The sequence below is a fragment of the Protomyctophum parallelum genome (assembly GCF_964188405.1).
Source record: "Protomyctophum parallelum genome assembly, chromosome: 16".
Lineage (NCBI taxonomy): Eukaryota > Metazoa > Chordata > Actinopteri > Myctophiformes > Myctophidae > Protomyctophum > Protomyctophum parallelum.
The window spans coordinates 32,092,803-32,105,219 of NC_139711.1; the positions used below are offsets into that span (position 1 = coordinate 32,092,803).

The window sequence follows — 12,417 nt, forward strand, 5'->3', positions numbered from 1 at the left end:
AAATGTACCTGGACAATACAATTCTACACTAACTCTTCATTTTGATTTGTGAAGTGATGATTGTTATGGAATATACCTGATATCGGTCCACGTCTCCTGGATTAAGGCCAAAGAATAAATGCTAAAGAGAAAAACAAAAAGAGGAACAAAAACTAAAGAAACACAAAGGGTTTAACAAACAGGCCAAAAGAAAAGGAAGACAAAGATCATCAATACGCATAATAGTATCATCAGTCTGTCTCTCTTAGTATGCATTCTGTAGCTAAACCATCTGTCCAACATGCATGCTTATTTCTATCAGCCAATGACAAAATGTATTCCCAGAAAAAATAAGTAAAATTACAAGTACCTTTTCCTCTATGTCCTTTACTTGTCTCTTTTGCATATCAATCCTGCCCTCCAACTCCCTAATTCTCTGCAAGGCAAACAAGACAGGAATAGTGAAATGCTGGCCAGCTGTTCATACTGTAATGTATGCATTACATGGCAAACATTGTTACTTTTCAGGAAATGGAAAAAAGAACCACGTGTTCCAATGGATACAATGTAGTCATAAACCCCACAGACACTTTTCCTAAATTCTAGACAAAATATTTAAACAATTTCGAAAATAGCTGATCTACAAAATCACAATGCATCACAATATGGTGAGTTGTGAGCTTGCGTTGCGGATTAAAAAAATAAAATAGAGATACAAGTTTCTCAGATGTGATGATATGAGATGTATTACACAGCAGGGAAACAGCTGCTTAAATGTAACCGTTTCATTCTGTTTTATTGAAAGGGCAACTGTGTGGTGAAACAGATAATGAGAATCTTAAGCAAGCCAACCACTTCTGCATCTACGCCAAAATCCTGCCTCCTTTCCACCATGCCCTTGGTTTCCATGGCAGCTGTTGCCCAGCGTCAAGTAAAGCTCAATTTATGCTCGGCCATGCGCCGAGAAAGGCAGAGAATAGCAGACCTACAAGCTCACAACGCGTCGCATCCGTGGCGCGTTGTGAGCTTGTCGGTTGGCTATTCCTGCCGTGAGACACCGCCGCGTGACGAAGCATGTATTGGGCTTAAGAATGGCCTGTCATGGAAACTGGAATGCCAGATCAGTAAAAGGAGGAAGTGACTTCATCTGTGAGATGTAAAACCCGAGTGGCTCATTTGCACACTGGGAGAAAGCGGATTAACTAACAAGGCCCTGTAAACAGTGTTCTTGGCTACAGCGAACATGTCTCATCGAGCCACTAAAATCCTCCCTTTTGTTCAACCAAAATATGCCTTTCCAATTTGTTGCAAAATAAAGGGATTTCAATCTACCCCTTGCAAACAAACTAAGATCAGCGTGAAATCGTTAAACTGAAACGGGAGCTTTTTATCTCTGAATGAAGGAATGGATCTGCTTGTTTCCAATGAGGCAGGTCCAAAATTGGGTGAAAAAAAAGAAAGCCATTCACTAACACATTTTCTCAGCACATTGAACCTAAACCAAGGTACTTCCAGTAGGCTCACTATACCATATAGAGTCAGCTGGGAGACTTGGAGGGGGTGAGGGTGTAGCCTACATAAAGACCTACTGTACAGGCGTAACTAACAGGTAACACTTTTATTGGACTTTGAAGTGGGATTGTGGGAAGAAATTCTGAATGTTGTAAAAGCTAAATGGTCTACAATTTCTATAGCACCTTCATCTAAAGCGCTTGACCAACCAACGTTGGAGGCAACCATGCAGGGTACCACCCTCACCGGGCGAGTGTCTTGCTCAAGGGACACTTCGACATGAATCCATTAAGAGCCACGGATCGAACGGAGAACCTCACAGCTCTCAAACAGCCACGTCACTGTCTTCCTCTATGTTTAACGTGGCGGAAGTTGCTTTAAATAATCTATGAAGTTCTGGGCAAGACATGAGCCTGTTGAAGATACTTCCGAATATCTCATTAGCCTGGACCACAGGTAAACATCGTATACACTGTCCAAGTGTCCATGTTATTCCTCTAGTGTTTTGTCCTTATATTGATAGGTTAGTATAGTTTGTGGTCAGTTAGGTAGATGTATTGAGTTAAGGGATAAGGGACATCATGGTAATGTTAGCGACAAGTGTTTCAAATGAGTTTGGTTGATCCCTTCAGTGCATCCAGGGAATGGGGTCACATGACTATTATGAGGGTTGAGGAGTGAAGGGATGCAGAACACACACACACACACACACACACACACACACACACACACACACACACACACACACACACACACACACACACACACACACATACACACACTTGCCATCTTCCACTTAAACACGAGTGGTCACAGGTAGGGATACTGCATCTTTTTCTCCACACCAGAGCTTTGGTGATTGCAGGTTGTTGTCTCAGGGCCAGTGGTGGAAAGTACATTTACAGAGGTATACTTTTACTTTACTATTATTTCCATTTTTCAATAGCAGCTCCATGACAGGGCCTTACCTGCTGGGCCTGCTGGAGCAGCTCCATGCGCTCCTGTAAGATCTGACTGTCAAACTGCCGGCTCTGCCGGAGGATCTGCCGCCGCAGCTTGTCCACGGCCAGCCTCAGCTCCTCCCTCTGCCTGTCTGTCAGCGACTCAGCCACGCCCCCGCCCGGCTGCTCCTGCTGCAGCGCGCTATACAGCGTGGCCTCCAGCTCATCGATCCGCTGCGGGCGGCCGCCGGACGCAAGTATAGCACACACACACACCACACACACAGGTTCATAAACACCTACACCAGGGTTATTATAGTTAACTAAAAGGAATTAACTAAAACTAGAACAAAAAACAAACACATTTTAGTTACCCGAAATTAAAATTAAAATAAGGCTTTACCAAAAAAACAACTAACTGAAACTTGCTATGTGTATCGAAGAGAACATTGTCCTTATAGTCTTTAAGAAACAGCAGGAGTAGCTGATCTGCAAGCTCATGTGGCGTCGCATTGCAGCGCTTTGTGAACTGCTATTTTCGATATTTTTCTGAGCTTTTTGAATCTTGCCCCTGAATTCCCCATTATTTCAGTACAATTTACTAACACTAAAATGTATAAAAACTCAACTAAAACTAAGCCTTTTAAAAATAAATAAAAATAAACTACTAAACCCAGAAAAGTATCAAAACTAAACTGAAAGTGCAAACAAATTTCAAAAAGGGAATAAAATAATAAAACAAGTAAGGGAAAACTATAATAACCTTGGAATGCACGCACGCACACACACACACACACACACACGCACTCAAGCACGCACCCACGCAGTGGCTACACCGTAATAAGAAAGAACCCGTTTGTAGCTCATGGTGCAAATGCTTAAATACTACACTTTAACCCACTGTTTCTCAATGTGGGGTCCAGGGACCACCTGGGGTCCAAATGGATTATGTACGTCTGAAAGCATACAATATACCAGTGGAACCTTACGGGTACATTTGGTTCCATTTGTACACTCTGTTAAATTAACACATTAATAAATAAATAAATGTATATTGGGGTCCCAGAGGAAAACATTGTATAATCATCATAATCATGGCCTAATGCATAATAAACTGCTAAAATCATTGCTGTAAAGTCGTACCATAAACACAAACCAACGCAGAAGCAACTGACCAAGTCAAATGGTTTAAACCCACGTGGACAGTGATGCAAGTAAGTTATTCTCTTCGGCTATTGGAGTCAGTGAGGTTTTAAATTAAGATAACAGAAGAGGGAAATCCGTTCATTATTGCCCATACTCTTGTTGAGCTCCAGAGTAAAACTGATTTAGACCAGTGATTGGCTTTATTTGACATAACGCAGCCAATAGACACCAGTGTACCAGCAGCCAAGCGCCCCAGATAAGCCCCTGGTGTCTACAGTATCTATCGTTAACAGAGCACAGTTTGGTGAAAGATGCAGTATCCCAACAAAACATGACTGACAAGTTTACCGTTATGGTGTGAATAGGGCGGATGATGTATGAAGGATTCTATTTCATGCTTTAAGAAAAATGCACATCTAAGTCAGTGCTGAAATATTGTATAATGAAACCATTTGGCCTTTACTACGGTCAAGAAAGTGTTTTTTGTGTGACTGACAACAAACTCAGTGGTGGAAAAGGTACTCTCACATTATACTTAAGTGAAAGTATCAATACTGCAATGTGGAATCTAAAAGTCTAAAAGTAATAGTACGGAATTCAATATTTACTTTACCTATGCAGAATGTCCCATTTCACAAGTTTTCAAATTATAAAAATGTATAAAAATCTTTTGAAAATAGCAGATCTACAAGCTCACAAGCTCGCATTGTTAAGTGGGAAATATTTGTTTTTTTTTAGATATGTAGTGGCGTAGAAGTAAAAGTATTGAAAATTGGAAATAAATTAAAAAATACGTCAAAACTGTATTTAAGTACAGTACTTGAGTAAATGTACTTAGTTACGTTATACCACTGCTAGAGAAGTCCAAAATGTTCCAGGCTCCGTACCATGTAAGCCTGGTCCAAAGCCTGCTTCCTGTAGTCCAGCTCTTCTTCCAGGAAGCCCTTCTGTTTACTGAACAGATCCTGCAGGAACCAAAGATAAATAATTAATTCAATTTAGGAAGATACACTATCCCAATTGGAGCCACTAGAGGCGAAATGGTAGCCTGGTGAACCACCCGCCCCCCCTGGAAATTCCATGCGATTACCAGGGAGGTGAATGTCCAATGTTTACTGGTGCTAGATCCCGCAAGAGTGTGTTGCTGGGACAGAGAAAGGTTGATAATAAAGTAGATCTTTCTCCTGATTTGTCTCTGACTACAGCTACTACACACAAAGTAAACCAGAGGTGGCATATCTTGCTATTTTCGTCTTGGAGAAGTACATGGCATATTATTTTAACACAGGACATGTCATCATCACAACAGGAAGGCCCAATACATACAGTATCAGGGGATATAGGTTGGGCAGGATTTTGCATCCTAGAGACATCCTTTTTGACATAAATGGATTGATGAACGCATAATCACATAGAATGCCCGTTTTGAATAAATCTGAAGTTATACTGTTAATGCTCCGGGTCTAAATTGATTTAAATGAAATCCAGTTTGAGTATCAGACTATGCCTTTTAGGATCTGGAACTAGCTGAATCTGTCTCTCACCTTGTCGTTCTCCAAGTCTATCATCTTCTGAGTAAGGGCAGCCTCTGTGTTGTCTATCTGCTTCAACCACTGGAGGGGACAAAGACACAGTGATTGATTGAATACATTATTAGTCAGAAATGTAAATAGCATGTGGTACAGTAGGACATTAAAGCTAAAAGGATAACACACAAAAAAATGTGTCCCTTTCAATTCATCAACATAGCATACAAAAAGTACAATTTACAGAAGAGATGGGAAAATGACAATTATCTCCCCTTTTGGTCTCCTGGGTCATAGATGGCTGATCGTTGTTTGCTACATTTAGAAACAAAAGTGGCACTGGTGGTACCACCAGGAGCCACTTGTTGTATGAAAATCACACCTGTGTGAACTGAGCGGTGCAACTCCCCTCTCTCCCACCCCCCCCTCCTCCTCTCTCTCTCTCTCTCTCTTATTAGCAGGCAACAGTGCAGCACTATCTCTCTCTCTCTCTCTGTTTCTGGCACAACAGCGCCCCTACTGGTACTCAGTCATACTGGTGCTCATAGTCACATAGGTAGGTGAACACGGACATTGCTGTTCCTTGGAGTGGTTGCACCACTCAAATAATAGGAAATCAGAAACTGAGGAGACGCTACACATCACATTGTTTGTCCACTAGGTGTCAGGAGAATGTTATGACAGTGATTTTCTATTGATTGATTGATTGAAATATTTATTAACAGTTTGCAGAATTACAGTACATTTCAAGCACAAACTGAATACAAAGACTGTTAACTGTTAGTGGACGACCCAATTAAGCATTACACTTGTTTACAAGAGGGTCCACCATGTTCAATTCATCAAAACATTTAGAGACGTACAAATAGACACTTCTATATAGACAAAGAACAGAACAGGTAACTGACCTTCTCACACAGGGAGAGCACCGTTCCTGCCTGGATCACGGCTACTTGCTCTTCATTGCGGAGATTCTATGGAAAACGCCACAAGCTACTATTAGTATCAGGGTCAAAGGTCAAATACAAGGTAACAGATGGATCTCATAGAATTCCATTAGCCGTCTATAAGTCTATTATAACTCACCCCATTGTCTCCCAAGATATCCAGTTTTTTCATCAGTTCAGGAATGACCACATCCTACAGTACATAGATTCAAATCCACACATCCCATGTTACTCACTGACTGTGGAGTCTATGTCAGGGTCTGAACCTTGTAACGCTGATGTTTACTGTATACATTTCATGTGTTGTGTAATGGACAGTGAGTGATTGTGCAAATATATGAATACAAGTATATTATTTGTATTTGTATTGTGGAATGAATATGATTGTTTTAGCTGCCATTTGTGGAAAATTGTATGGGAAAGATAATTTCACCCACTCCTTTTCACCTGTAAACTTGTGATGTGTGGCGATACATTTCAATTTGAAGTAGAATACTACAGTACATGTGCTGAGGGAAAGAATTAACACATTTTATCAATAAGACTAACAGATGAAACACTTTTGATCCATCAGTGCAGGTATCTGTTGTCTTATACGTACAGTATACATTTTATCTGACATTTGTTCGTCACTATTTTGATGAATGTTTTGGTGTATCTTTGCTTCATGTAAGTACGTGTCACCTTGACCCCCTCCTGGCGACAGTAGATCTGCAGGGCACTGCTGCTGTTTTCAGGGAAGGCAGACATGTGGAGGTTGAGGGCCGGAGATCTGCGCTCCCTCTCCTATAGAGAAGATAGGGCCATGTTACACATCATCTCACACACACAACCACACACAGGTTTTCCCTTGGTGAAACGCAAGTCTATTACAGTGGTTACCAAATCGTATGTGAATTGGTGAGACAAGTCCAGGTGTGCCTTGGATTCGTTGTTTCTCTCTCTCTCTTTTCTTTACAATAGAGGGTATGCGTATGCATTAAGTTAGTGGCAAATTGAGTGGTAAAGTGAGTAACGATCAGATAGGACTTCTGTTTGGACTGTCAAGGCCAAAAAGTAGTTTTTTTACACTCTGTAGGCGTTTCCACATAACTTCCAGTTATGATGTCACGCACATAACCTGAGTCTATATCCGTACTTCGTGGGAACTCGTTCCCCAATACATGGCAAATTCTATACCATAAAAATACTAACATATAATTCAACCTGGTGTCACTAATTGGGGCATCATAATTATGTTAGGTTATGTACAAAAATAAATGTTTGTTCAAAAACAGTGAAAATAGGCCATCTACGAGCTCACAATGCATCACGGAACATGCATATCTTCCATTTTCCTAGTACAAGTGTGCCTTTTTAATTGCCTAGCCTAGGACACAAAAAGTTTGAAAACCACTGCTCTTGTATAAAATGTATTATAAATGGTGCTTTGCAGTGAGGGAATGAGCACGACATGTAATGAGGATTGGGAAGTGGGTGATTGTAGGATGAAATGTACTCACATGGCACTGAACGCATGGTCACGATCTGCCCAAATAGTATAGTGGAAATGCAGGCTTTTAAACGGGAGATGCAAACCAAAGCAGTTGGATGTTGAACCCGCATGCTAAAACTCAAGATAAAGATGAATGTTGGGAACGCCATCACTGTAAATGATGTTCTGTCCATGGATTCAGTTAGAGCACCATGTAGATACAATAACTGATAAACTATAGGTGGTGTGAATTTTGATTATTGAACTGATGATAAACACCCGTTATCAAGCTTCTTTCTATGTCTACACCTGCCAGTTATAGAACCACAAAGTTACAGATATGACAGCTTTTCATTGCTGCAATTAACTATAATCAGTAAAACAGATATAATCCAAAATGAATGGCAGACATACAGTACAGTATGAGATATGATGATCACTTGAGAACAATCAAAAGTGCATTGGCTGTAAACATTGAAAACATTTAAAAATGAAGAAAAATACATGCAAGGATGTGAGGCACAAAATGAACAGATAGATATGGGTTGTACGGTAAACTTAAATACATTTTTATTCCATTAAAATTATATTCATCTCTACATAAAATCATAAAAGTAAAATAAAAAACAAGACATTCCAGTTCAGTTGAGGGGGTTGTGGGCAGGCAGATGACATGCTAAAGGAGCTACTGTGGTTACATACAGTGAAAAACGGACATGTGTCTCTGTCTTTGTATTGACCATATGCAACAGGCAGCCTCTTAGCTCCTCCGTCATACTCGGAAGCAAAGAAGAGGTTGCTGTATCGATATGGTCAAAGTGTGTCTATTTGTATGTAGGTCCTGCATCTGGAGGTGTGATTGTTGCTGTCGGCCCCTGGTGGCAGCTTGATGGGGGTGCACTCTCTTACTTCCAGCTCCAGGACTCGGAACTCCAACAGCTCATTCTGGTCCCGTGCATCCTGGACCTCCGCCTGCAGCCGAGACTCTGCCTGCTGCAACGCACTCATCTGCGCACACGCACACGCACACGCACACGCACAAACACACCACCTTCACAATGAAATGGCTTAATAAGGCCACAGTCCTATTAGAGCTCTTCCTGAACGCTGTGATGTCCTTGGTGTTGTCGTTTGGTCCACAGTTGATTAAAGGACAATTCCGGAGTAGCCGTTTTCTTAACGTAATCTGACATAAATATATCAATGGTACAAGTGAAATATTATATAACATCCAGAGCGCAGCCCAGCTCGGACCGGGCACGCTGGGTCTTAGGCAAAATCGCCTATTTAGATGCATTTAGATCACTTGAAAAAACAAAAAATTGTACATGTCTTTTATAAAGACCAAAGACGTACAGACATGTTATGTCCTAACGGGGCTTCTAAGGCGAGAGAGTCTCATAAGACCCAGCACACCCGGTCTGAGCTGCGCTGCACTCTGGATGTTATGTAATAATTCATGTGTACCACTCGTTATTGGATATATTAAAGTCAGATTTCGGTAAGAAAAACGACTACTCTGGAATTCTCCTTTAAGCATTCCATGTTGGCACCTTAGGACCACCTAATTCATAAACATTTCATATTATGCTGCCTGCTACATGCACAATATTTTTATTTTATTTATTTATTGAACATTTATTGACATATATTATTGAGAGCACAAATTCATATGGAACACATCTTTGCACATTTCCAACATGGCGGGTGGTCTAGAAGACTAGAGAAGTAATGTTGACTCCGTAAATAAATGAAAAATCATACCCGTGTGAAGTGAGGGGCGCCAATGTATTAAAGTCTAACTCATGTTGATTAGGTGATGTAAAACAAACAGTGTCAAAACAAACATTAAATTCTCTTCATTGTTAATGGCATTTAATGTTTGTATTAGGGACAAGATGACGTAAATTTTCCCTTCATTGTCAATGGTGTTTTTAAAACAAACTAAACTAAACACAAACATTAAACCTGTATATAGGAGGGGCTAGCGCCCCTCAAAAACTGAAAAAGTACCAAAATTGTGGCACTGACTTTAATTAAGTGTATTCAAAGAGCTCAAGAACCTGATGTTGGATAGGAAATTGTGGAGGGCAGCGATCCAGGAATCCCGAGTTGGTGTTGGCTAGACCTCACTCTCGCAGCAACTTAAGTGTATTCATCGTGCCATCAACTGAAATTATTTTGAAAAGATCTGAAACTATTGCACCACTAAATGCTTTTGTGTTGATGGTGAGAACGTACCTTTTCAAGGAGTTCTTGGTTAGTCCTGAGAAGGTACTGCTTCTCCTCAATCCATTTGGAGTCCTGCCATCAGAACCATAAAAGCACAAAGCCATCATGTAAAACACTCAGACACACACAGTGTACCGTTAGATGTACAAAGAACCCAAGCTCACAGGAGTGTAATAAGTATAACTGAAATAAACAAAACTATCTATAGTATACCGCTCGTGCATGCAGACAAAGACACGCAAACGGGGAGAGAATGGCAATAACTCAAGTTTATTGATCAACAGGGAGGGACAGTCCACTACCGTGATTACAGATGAGTGAGAGTTCCATTAGCAGTCATTCAGTGTTCACATAAACAGAAGAACAGGGTTAACAAAACGCCAATGCCAGCACACAGTGAATCAAGCCACAGAGGAACAGGCAACATGCAGTGAAGATGCAGTGACAAGCAAAAGTGCAAACTCATTCAGAACAAAGGCAGGAGATATGAACTTAAATATCTTTAACATTCCTCATTATTAATTTATTATAACCTCTCGTTAAAGTGCTCCACACGCCGCCCGGCTGGCTAGGCAGACGGTTGAGCTAACCGTCCGGGCACCTACAGTAGGCTGCCAAGCCAGTCGGACGGCGTGCCGCGGGCTCGACCCCCGAGCCCGACGGCCTTTGCCACGTGTCACTCCCCATCTCTCCCCCCTTTCCTTTTACTGTACCCTACTAATTACTCCCCCTTTCTAATTACTGTACCCTATCAATAAAGGCACAAAACACAAAAAAATATATCTTTAAAGTGCTCCACACCAAGATCTCTTAATATTATTAAGCTTCTCCAACAAAAGCTAATATTGTGCACCGTAACTCAAAAAATGTGGCTTGGTTCTCAGTCAAACTGATTTATCATGAACTTTTGTTAGAAATGAATGAATTGAGATTCATTCATGTCCGTTTGTACATCTACAACTAAAGTGAAGTACGATAAAATTACATCATATCAATGTTTTTATTGTGTAAACAGATCAAATTGGATTCGGTCTCCTGTTGAACTGCTGAATTTAAAACCCAGAAAGAAAAAGAAACCAATGAGGAGAAAGGGCATGCGTGGAGCATGATTAGGAGGAGCAGGGTTGTGACATCACAGGAGTCTGCAGCACACCCTGTGGGCATAGTGCCAGGCCAGGAGCAGAGCGGCCAGACAGACAAGGAGCAGGGCCAATGAGGACGTCTTTGTTACCTGCCCCCTCTCCGCCAAGGCCTTCTCCAGGTCAGCCATCTTGGCCAGGCAGCTGTTCAGTTCTGCCTGCAGCTGCTCACGCGTCTGTGGGTGGGTCAATATTCACCAATTAGGGAGCCAGTGTGGAAATCGCCAAGGCAACAAGTTAACAGTGGGACTGATGATGCCTGGCGTTCCACCCTGTGGCGGAGAAACTATAAAAAGGCATTGTGCACATTGTCACTCAATGGAAATAGCAGATCTAGAAGCTTGCAAGCTGCACATTGAGTTGCGAGTTGTGAGCTTGTAGATCAGCTATTTTCAACTTGCGACATGCAGTGCGCAACCAAGTAGAAATCTAGCTTAAAGGTAAAGGTATACAGGAAGTGTGCATGATACAATTAATCACTGTATTTAAAGCTTTTTGTAAGAGATGCTGCTTGGTTAAAGGCTTACAAGACTCTTTATGAGGGAAAGGGGTGGTGTCAGAAGGTCACGCCTGATAAAGACTCAGGTCAGCTGTGAGTGTACTCACCCTGGCCTCCCTCTCGGCGTCCAGCGAGCCCCCCGCCTGCTCCTGCAGGAGGGCATAGGCACGCTGGAGGGCCTGGTACTCCCTGGTGAGCTGGCGGAAACGCAGCTCTGACTCCTCGCGAGACACGCCCTGAGGAAGAGGGACACACACACACACACACACACACACACACACACACACACACACACACACACACACACACACACACACACACACACACACACACACACACACACACACACACACACACACACACACACACACACACACACACACACACACACACACACACACACACACACAACCATAATTAACCGCTTCATGACCTCCACCTCCTACTACACACACTCTTTATTGAGAGGTGATTTGAACATTACGTCATATGGCAGAAAAGTGTATTGAATTTCTTATGTTTGTTTAGAGCACTTACGACGTAAATCGTTTGCCAGTTCTATGGAATTTAATGTCTGTTTAGGGCACTAAATGACTACTTAAGATGTCATGTGGCCGATATAAATACAGTGGATGCCCCTCACTTCACACAGGTATGATTTTTGAGGGGCGCTAGCCCCTCCTATGCTCAGCTTTCTGGGTTTGTTTGAATACAAACATCGGCTTGGCTGATCACCCCATAGCGATGATTTGATTAGCTGAGCAAAGTACATTATGGAAGATAAAAGTGAGGGCAGAAAAGTGAAGACGCCAAAAGTGATAGGCCGGAATGACTTTTGTGATGATTTGATTGGCTGAGCACGGAATGTGATGCATGATGATAAGAGCGTGTGTGTGTGTTTGTTAATGGACAATTTTACGTCATAGTGTAAATTATTGATGACGAAGCAACATTGATGACAAAGGTAAGGACGCAAATTGTGATTGGCCGGAATGAGATGATGTGCGATCATAAGAGCACCA

General features: G+C 41.7%; 1 protein-coding gene across 1 annotated transcript in view; it reads right to left on the reverse strand.

Annotated features, from left to right (window-relative positions):
* Window positions 1-86: 86 nt before the first annotated feature.
* jakmip1 (janus kinase and microtubule interacting protein 1) overlaps window positions 87-12,417 on the reverse strand; it is a 30,988-nt gene continuing 18,657 nt past the window's right edge. Inside the window, exons 11-22 of the mRNA XM_083785929.1 lie at window positions 11,503-11,631; window positions 10,989-11,072; window positions 9,767-9,829; window positions 8,435-8,533; window positions 6,736-6,837; window positions 6,191-6,244; window positions 6,013-6,078; window positions 5,123-5,191; window positions 4,466-4,543; window positions 2,460-2,666; window positions 350-415; window positions 87-152 (exon numbers count right to left, since the gene is read on the reverse strand). Coding sequence (XP_083642055.1) covers window positions 102-152; window positions 350-415; window positions 2,460-2,666; window positions 4,466-4,543; window positions 5,123-5,191; window positions 6,013-6,078; window positions 6,191-6,244; window positions 6,736-6,837; window positions 8,435-8,533; window positions 9,767-9,829; window positions 10,989-11,072; window positions 11,503-11,631 — 1,068 coding nt within the window. The 3' untranslated portion in view covers window positions 87-101. The remainder of the gene's footprint in view (window positions 153-349; window positions 416-2,459; window positions 2,667-4,465; window positions 4,544-5,122; window positions 5,192-6,012; window positions 6,079-6,190; window positions 6,245-6,735; window positions 6,838-8,434; window positions 8,534-9,766; window positions 9,830-10,988; window positions 11,073-11,502; window positions 11,632-12,417) is intronic.